Source organism: Vanessa cardui, chromosome 11 (genome assembly GCF_905220365.1).
Source record: "Vanessa cardui chromosome 11, ilVanCard2.1, whole genome shotgun sequence".
Lineage (NCBI taxonomy): Eukaryota > Metazoa > Arthropoda > Insecta > Lepidoptera > Nymphalidae > Vanessa > Vanessa cardui.
This window is the reverse complement of record NC_061133.1, coordinates 9068730-9078710: the sequence shown is the minus strand read 5'-3', so window position 1 is coordinate 9078710 and position 9981 is coordinate 9068730. Positions and strand designations below refer to the sequence as shown.

Here is a 9981-nt window from a genome sequence, read left to right as displayed (position 1 = left end):
ATGGGAAACATCTCATTCATTTGTTTTTCCAACATCAGACCGACTTTTATATTCCTTTGTTGCATTGAAATTGGATCAAGTAGGCCACGTAGTTTAAACTTAGTCTCTTCGGAGCCATCTAACCACTTATCAGGTGGGATACTTGATCTGACGGTCAGTTTAATGAAAAGAAAGATTAACTCTTGTCCTCTCAGAGTTTCACTTTGATATATTAAAAACTAGGCAATACTAGTATTTCTTATATATTACCTTTAACTAAGGTATCCACAACTATATCCGTCTTATAACCATTGCTATTGAGGATTCAAACTAAAAAAGTGACCGCCCTAAAGTAGGTAAATCTCCGTCCATTTGAGATTTAAATTTTGAGGGATTAAGTATCTATGAACTTATCCAACAAGGGTCTGTTGAAGCTCATGGTATTCCAACATCTTCTAAGCTCCATTACAGCTTACTATAGCACAGCAACCATATCCACACCCTAAGCCTTGAAGTACTGCGGGAACTCGTTAGAAATAGCCCTTACAAGTGTCTGGTCATCACGACTAGAGTCGCCTTCCTCGCAGAAAATACGCGCGAAACAACGAAGCAAGTCGTCTCTTCTGTGTAAGTGAGCCCCGTACTCCGTGTTGCGAATTATTCCCTGGAGTATCTTCAGGTACTGCTGGCGACGCTGGAATTGTACAAGTAGAGAGTTTTAACATTATTTCAAATTGTTTGTACAGTACTACAGCAGCTAGGTAATATTTCATGCTGAGATAAGAATATCCTTATTGTCAGCGTCGTTGGTGATCGTCGTCATTGATGATATTGACTTAGTTTAGTAGCCACTTGGAATCCCTGACCTTATATTTAGCCAAATATAAGGTCAGGGATTCCGAGTTCCTGGATTTAAGCTCCACTCGATCTTCGCTGAGACAGAAAAATGTATAATATATTCTTTTTTTTTTGTTTTTCACCATGCAGTGACTTGTTTGTTTCTATAATGATAATTATATCAAAATAGATGTAAAATACAGCTAACAAAAATTAAAAAAAATCCGTATTTTCACTAATGTATGAAAACAGGAAAGAATTGATTTGAAACATCAAATCATCAAAGTCGATAATCTGTCTGTGTTATAAGTTATATCATCAAAACATTCACTCAACAGAGTGAATGTTTTTTTTTTTTTTTAGTTAATATTTCTCAACAGATTAAGGTGTCAGTTGTTATGTGCGTCGATTTTTGTTGTCAAGCAATATAACCATAGATCGAATCAATCTGTTTCAAAATAGTTATTTTATTTTTGTAAAATTATAACTATTAAAACACTAATATAATGGAATACTTACTACATCACCGGCGGAGAGATCAGCCAGTTGCCTCACGATTATATCTATAGCGACTTTCACGTCGTTCGTGTAGAAATGTTCGGCGGTCTTCTTACGGCTGAATAGATCTATGGCCAACTTCAGAACGGAGTGCGCAGGCGCCGGTTCGTGGTCGAAAATGTGCACTGGATCCTCTGCGTTGATTTATTTATTGAATTTAAATAATATATAATTTATTTAGTTTTAGTATGTGATAAATAAATCAAAGAAACATATTTCTCTGAGCAATTAATTATTAATAAAAATATATAGAAGCTAATACAAGGCGCTCCAGGTATACCCTTCTGCACTATTATATACATATACTGTTATAATTTTGGGCATTGCCAGCATGTTACGAGGCCAAGATTAAAAGGAAGGTTTTCGAAATAATAATGATGGATATCTAAGGCTTACTTCAACACTAGCTAATACTGTTTTGTACGAGGTCATTTATTATATTAAATTAAGAAGATTATATAGATAAATTATATTTTTTGAATAAACAGTACCTTCACGGTTGAGCAGTAGAAGGACTTTCTCGCAGAATATTTTCGCGTTATCTATCGTCTCCAACGCGTTCAGTAATAAGTTCTCGAATGAGTTTTCAAACTGTAAATTGTATGCGAGGAGAAGTGTGAGAAACAAATCAGGAATCTGTTCATCAACATCTGTTTCCGGTGGGTTTTCTGTCAACTCGAGGAGGAACTGAGCGAATTCGGTGCCAAGTTGTTCTGAAATATGTTTAAATTAAAGTTAAATTAAAGTAAAAAATTCTAAAGAAAAATAAACATGTGATCATATTATCTAAACATATTATAAAATTGGAGTGTCTGTTTGCTATATCAAAATAGCCCTTTTTTACTCATTCCATGTATATGAAAACAGTATGTATACCAAAATAACATTATTACAGTTTTTGTTTGTCTTTTTGTTCCGGATAATCTCTGGAACGTCAGGACCGATTTTGAAGGGACTTTCACTGGCAGATAACTGATATAATAAGGAGTAACTTAGGCTACAATAATATGTATATTTTTTTTGTTAAATTCAAACGTGTACAAGGTAGCGGGCAGCTAGTAAAATAATATAACTATAGAATGAATTTGAACTTACCGAAGTGCGTGATCGGTAATTTGTCACCCATAGACAATACCATAGACAATAGCAAGGCGGAATGCGAGAGTCGGCTGACAGCGCGCGGGTTGTCGCGCATGTCGCGCGCTATTTCAGCGGGAAGCGCTGACAGCGCCAGCGTCGCAAGCGCTGTTCGTTCCAGACCGCACATCACACCGAATGCCTGAAAAATTAAAATAATATTTTTATGGATTCTAAAGTCGTTACTCAATGTTTTAAGTTATAACTATAATCTAATATATGTTGTAACTATAATATAATTTTACAAATGTGAAAGTAACTCTGTCTATCTACCGCTCTTTCACGACCAAACCGCTTAACTGAATTTCATGAAATTTGACATCAACTACTTACTACTACAACTACTTGCCTAATACACGACAACCAAAAGACTAAAACGCGAGTGAAGTCTCAGGCAACTATTAGTATTATCTGTAAATTTGTTCATTACTATTTGTACTATAAATATTTAAAAAAACCTGAAGTAAGAGTTGACGTAGAGGCCATCTCGTTTCCATCTGGTAATACTGGACGAGTGTTGTAACATAGACATAACGATGGCTGCTTAATACATGTTGAGAGATATTCACATCTGCATTTGACTAAAAAAAATTTATTTATTTTAATTAACTGCATATACTTTAAAATAAAACAACAAGGATTCATTATATAAAATCATTTTCAAATTGTAAATGTTTAAGAAAGTAAATTATTTCAAATATAGGATGTCCTTATACATATGATATTAATTAAATTTGGTTAATAATCTAATCTCTTTAGTTGTTGCATGCGAGCAAGCATGATTAAATAATATCCATATAGAAACAAGAATTGTTTTTTAATGGCTTCCACTTTATCTACTACTGTCTACTGAGTAGTAATGAGTACTGAGGGTTTATTTGTTTATAAAATAGGCAGGCAAATGAGACACCTGATAGTAATCCCCATGGTAGCCCACCTGTCAAGATCGGCTATGTACATAGGCCCAATAACAAATATTATCCACTACTTATCAAACCCAGAGTCGGATTTAAAGGTCTGAAGGCCCCCAGGTCACAAAGCAGTGGGGGCCCTACACAAACAGAAGCTTGAACAACCTAATAATTATATTATCATGAATGAATTACTTTTTCATTTCAATCACTAAGCTATGATTTATTTACTTGTATCGTTAACTTTTAAAATATTAAATAATAACATTATTATAATTTGACTATATCTCGGTATTTGTTAACTTGCTGAAAAATGTTGCCCCCACTAATGTGGAGGCCCCAGGGCAGTTGCCCCGGTTGCCGTCCCCTAAATACGGCTCTGATCAAACCAATGCAAGTTTATTAAAAACTAAGACCTTATGTCCCTTGACGCTGTAGTAACACTACCTCACTCACTGTTCCTAGAAGATAGCTATTCACTCTTGCGTTGAAACACTTATTTTATTTTAGTATAACATACCATAACAGAGATCAGTTCTAATAACTGCGTTTGTATATCATGAGCATCATCATGTAGAGCCCAGCCCCGCTGCTGAGCGTCATTAGCTGCCTTGGACAATGCATTCAATGCAGTCATCATTCGCAGGGCATCGGGAGCAGCGTCAATTGCATTTTTAGGACACGTTATGTTGCTATTTGCCTCTCGAAGCAAAGCATCTATTATTGATCTTGCTGCACCTCCAGGCAAAAATTCCTATAAAGTTATAATACAAATTCTTGGATATATATAAAAATAACTATAAGTATATTAGTTTAAAACTATTTCTTTAATAAAATTGCAAATTAAACTGTCTATAAATAGCAAAATTGTGTAAGAGTTAACGAGGAAACAGTATATCCCACAATACATGCACAATATATGGGTACCTCATTCAATGAAACAAATGGTTATAAAGTTCTTAATAATGATGTATTGTTTCCCTATTGAGATTGCCTGTAATACTATAGTGTTTTAATACCTTGGTAACAATGTGAAACAAGCTTTAGTAATTTCTGCAATTTAAGGAATTATTTATGAAACATAAGTACCTAGGTACTGATAACTTTTCAACATTCTCATTCAACAAGAATGCTTTTTGAAATAAATTAATGACTTTAATATTATTATTTTAAATATAATGGCAGGCAGAAGGGCCACTTGGTAAATGGTCAATATCTTTGGACCCAGCCACTTTGAGAAAAATCATTCACATACAGTAGTATGATGTCATCAATTGACTCAGACTCTGTCTTAAAACCCAAACACAATAAAACTAACAGGCATTGGCACATGTTATGTGCAGGCTGTATTTGCCCAGATAAGCTTACAGGCAGACCAACAACATAAAAATATTTATGTTCTTCAATAATGTAATAAAAAGTAGACATACTCTTAATGAAATCAAAACAGTTTCAACAGCAACTTTTGACATGTCGTGACTGAGTTGAGTCTCTCTACGGACAGATTGAACAATCTCATAGATGGCATTCGGCTTTATACTTTCACTGCTATCCTGGCTGTCATCTTGATTATCAGTGTCAGAGGATAGCTGATTTGATGACAATTTGACATTTAAAACCTTTTTCTCCTCATCATTATCTAGAAAAGAAGAATATTTAATGATAATTTATGTATACTTTTGAATTTTACTATTTCAACTGTGTAAACAAAATAAAAGTTGAGTAATTATCACAAATATTAATGTATAAATAATTATTTTCATTTATCTATACGTAATGGTAATTTTTCTATGAAAAAATCTATTCAACTGAACAGCTAGCAGCTAATTTAGCTTGATATTAACACAGGTAATTAACAATATGGATGCTTTGGAAAATTACTGATTACAAATTTAGCAGTTATCTTTTGGGACAATTTTGAGAATGTATATTAGCTTTAATATAAACCACATATTTAATAAAAACAAAATAGAAATAAAATGTCTTCCTTTTTTATGTGATTATTTGTAAATGATATAATCTTAAAAACACATACCCTTTGCAAGCTCACTATTTATTGATTTAGGCGATGAGCAGGATTGTTTTTCTTCTGAAATCTGCTGCTGGGATACAACTGGCCTTAAGTCGAAGCAAGGCGACACACCATTTGGTGGTGTACTATCATCCAGACGTGGAGGAGGCTTAGGAGCTGCCTGTTTTTTACCGGGTGGTTTTATCAAAGTCTGTATTTGTTTTTTCTTTTCAGTCAATCTTGATATTAGTTCTGATTTTGGTGGAGTCATTGTATCATTGTCATTTAAATTTTTGATGCAATCGTTAAGAAACGCCAAAAAGAAGTCTGGTTCGACCTGTATTCGAAGTAAAAATAATTTGAACAGTCTCAACAGAGTTCACGTTAATTTAGATAATTAAGCAAATTATTACCTTGACAGCAGCGACGTAATTCGAAGGTACGAATCCGATTTGACCTTTTTTATTAACAACATGCCACCAGTTTCTCTGTTTCGTATTACTCTGGTGGAGATAAAAGAATTCACCTTCTGTAAAACTCAAAGTTTTAGCCAGCGTAGCTTCAAAGTCGTATAATGCAGTAAGCATTTCCATATCATCTGAAATCATTTTGTTTTAATAATAACGATTTATTAACGAGCTCTTAATAGAAATAACGATCACTGTCCGTACCGATATTATCACCCATTATGAATATGATATTTTAATATTATAAAATAAATATTCCGTGTTATTTAAGCATAGAGTTTTTACAGTTATAGCTTTTTATCAATAATGTTTCACGTTCTCAAAATTCGCAGTTTAAAATCAATTTTAAGGTGAGGACATTTATTGATATCTCAGGTCTATGAAAAAAAAACTCAACATTATGTGAAAATTTAGTAATCACTTAGACATAAATGTTTAGAATTGTTGAAATTTCTGGTGAAAATAGGGATTTTCGGAGTCTTTTAAAATAAATCTCAACAGTTTTCTTTAAATTTTCCGGAAAATTACAGTCTTCAGAATCCAACCTAACATTGACAGAAAGCAATGTTGCCAACGATTGTTGAAGTTATTACTTGAGTTGGAATGAATATTTATAATTGGTTTATTAATATTTTTGTATGTTCATCAGCATACTATTATTATGCCGAGTGAAAAAACTATTGTTACTAATTTATATTGTGAAACCCATAGATTTTTAAGGGACTGAGTTATGTTCAAGAGTTTACGGCTTACGAATTGTAAGCGTATTTAATAAATCTAAAAACTCACTGTGTAATAACATTTAATTTTAGCTTAGTTTTATAGTTGCAATTTATACCTTCATATTAAAAACAATCTGTTACAAAATAATATTCGCTAAAAACTATAATTTTTTTGTTGTTATAACATATCTCGATACCGAACAATAAGAAATATACCTGATATTTTGGGTATATATATATATTAATGATATAAATATAAATGCACCATAATTATTATGGTACATTTATATCATTAATATTTTATTATATCTGGTGCTTTTATTAGTAGGCGCGGGGACAAAATGAGCGGCAATATTTGAAATTTATTTTAGATGCAAAACAACTCAGGCAATATTTTTCTTGTATAGAAATATTTTTAATCTTATTAATTAATCATATTAAAAATATTTTTACATAACGACTTACTAAAATTTTGTATTTGTTAACGTCATAAACATTATATATTCTTTATCTTTGTATCTAAAATTTTGATGTTTTCATGGCTGACGTTATGTATTCAACTTTGTAATTCAAGTTTGTAGGCATGCTATATTCATTTAATAAAACATTTTTTTTTAATTATTTTTATAGTGGCGTGGTATTATCCATCAACGGTTATTGGAATGAAAAAAAAAGGTGTTAACCAACTATAAATGATTCGCTATTGTCGTGTCTGGTTGCGAGGCTGATGTAAGCCTTCTGATAAGTAAGATAAAATTAAAATTATTTTAATTCGTCTCGCACATTTCGACAAAAACAATGAATGTTATTAAAAATCGGACGAATACCCAACAATGTGATCAAAACCAAATTCATATTTTATTAAACCAACTTGCGTCATTTTAGTTTAATAAAATATATTTATTTGTCATATATTATAAAGCCGATTTTTTTTTAAATCAACATCAGTTCTGCTTAAAACATATATATTTACATGTTTTTTAATGTAAAATATTATTAGTCAAAATTAGAAAAATGTTTTTTAATGCTGTAGGTTGGCTGACTTGTGGTAAATGGCCACCATTGCCCATAAACGTTGGCGCTGAAGAAATATTAACTTTTCCTTGTGTCGCTAATCGTTATGATACGCAGGCTCTCTGACCCTTCAAATCTGTACACAACAATAATAGTTGTTATAGTATAGATATGTACCTATAATCTGTTGCTTCGGAAGAATATTTGCTTTCAGTGCTTGGTCTAGGCGGTTATCACGGAATATTTACTATAATTTTGCAACTATCAGAGCCAGCCAAAGAAAGAAACATGGTGTCGACTGTCGTATGCAAAGAATGGGAAAAGGCGCCTATTCGAAGAAAAATATTCCAACAACAGAATGTACAAATGTAATTTGTATTTAAATAGGTAACGCAAAAAGAAAGACAAAGACAATACATTTGTTTATGGCGTCGTAAATCAGAATGCAAAACATTTTCTAGGTCACTATGGCGGTCGTGAATTATATATATAATTATAAGAGGCACACATGTTTTTTTTTTTAAATATAAATACCCATAATACTTTGTGGATTTCAAAGTAAATGACAATTAAGTCATCATTCATTCGAAGAGAGAAAAGCGAATATGTAAATAAAAGTTTACGCTTATAAAAATAATAAATACATAATGATTAACTAAAGGGTACTATTGCAGTGCCATATTTCCGTTTAAGTTACATTTTAGTCGTAAGTTTATTGAGTGGAAATTACGGATCACACCACAAATTATGTTTTTTATGCCAAGTTATATTAAGTACATATATTTAAATAGTCTAATTGAATTTTTGGCGCTGCACAAACTGTAGCAGGTTGGCGTTACCGGAAGTAAATAAATCTACGCTTTTATATATTAAGTCACATATTTCTGTTGGATTAACATCCAGTATACATAGTAGGTAATTTGTTTATTTATCAATAATTAACCATTTCCCTATCCGGTGTCCCGTGAGTCTCATTTGACTCATGGTTATTGTTTTATTACCGTGCCTACTTTATGGATATTGATGTTGTTAAAGTAGGTGCATAATACATATAAGAAAAGAATATTATTAATATTTCTATTTATTAGGTTTCATGAATAAATGTTATGTTTACATATTGGAAAACAACAGAATAATTATTAGAAAACGAATGAGTTTGATTAAAAAAATAATTGAAAGTTTCGAAATAATCGGACAATTAATGATATCATAAGATCATATACGTATAAAATACTTAGTCAGTAATCAGTATATCGATTGATTCACGCGTATTCAATACAAGTTAGTTTCCTGTTATCTTTAGATTTTAAGGGTGTTCCCCTTGAATTTGTTATTAATTATGAATAATATATAATATAAATAAAAAATAAATATGTTTCTTTTGCTTCTTTTCGATTTATAAGAATTAGTTTTATTTTTAATTTTACTAAAATTGTTGCTGTTAATAATTATCTGAAATATATATTTTTTAAATAAATAATATATGATTAACGAATGCTTCACTTTGTTCTCCATATCGTAATATACAGCTTCAGTTCAATATACATATAATAATACATTACTTTTAATTACATAATATATCCAAGCACATTTATATAAATCCTTGTTTATTATATACATTGTTATTTGAACATTTAAATGTAAAATTGCCTACGTAATTAAATGGTAAACGGTATGGTAATGGTATGGTATGGTAATGGTAATGGTAACTACGTAATAAAATCATATCATAGTATAACTACGTAAAAAACTATATAATCTACAACTAAAATGAACTCTTGGAATTTGGTCAGTTATTGACACTTTATGAGAGCTTATATTATATAACATTCTAAAAAAAAAAAAAAATACAGACGAATTGATAACCTCCTCCTTTTTGAAGTCGGTTGAAAAGGTTACTTTAATTCATGCATCCCCATCTTCCTTATAAAATACGGTAAGAAAAGACTTCTATTAAATAGCGTACCATAAATTGTATAAAAAGTTTTTATCATCGTTACTTTGCTTTATTATTATAAAATTAGATTATGAGAAATTATTGTAGGACTAAATACAAAATAATAATAAAATAAATAATATCACTTCAGCTACTGGAGATTTCATACAAAGTTATTATTCTCATTACAGGTGATTTCATAATATGCACGTTAGTATAAATCAGAATATCACGAAGTAGATGTTTATTACACCTAAGAAGTAATTAATATGAGTCTATATTTATCATATATGTAAGTAATAATGTTCTTCCCTTTGTTTGCAAATGAAAGATAATATGTAAAGTCCCTGGTTAACGACGTACTTGTTTTCCTTAAGATGTAGCAAGTATAAAAAGATTGTGCTGTTGC

The 9981-nt window shown here is 31.1% G+C and overlaps 1 protein-coding gene across 1 annotated transcript; it reads right to left on the bottom strand.

Annotated features, from left to right (window-relative positions):
- LOC124533847 (NCK-interacting protein with SH3 domain) lies at positions 1-6467 on the bottom strand. The gene is made up of 10 exons (XM_047109385.1): positions 6105-6467; positions 5847-6031; positions 5458-5770; positions 4853-5061; positions 3943-4176; positions 2970-3092; positions 2470-2653; positions 1866-2087; positions 1336-1508; positions 1-673 (listed from the first exon to the last, which is right to left on the bottom strand). The coding sequence occupies exons 1-10, from the start codon at positions 6118-6120 to the stop codon at positions 482-484; spliced, it is 1851 nt and encodes a 616-aa protein (XP_046965341.1). The 5' UTR covers positions 6121-6467; the 3' UTR covers positions 1-481.
- Between the last annotated feature and the right edge of the window lie 3514 nt (positions 6468-9981).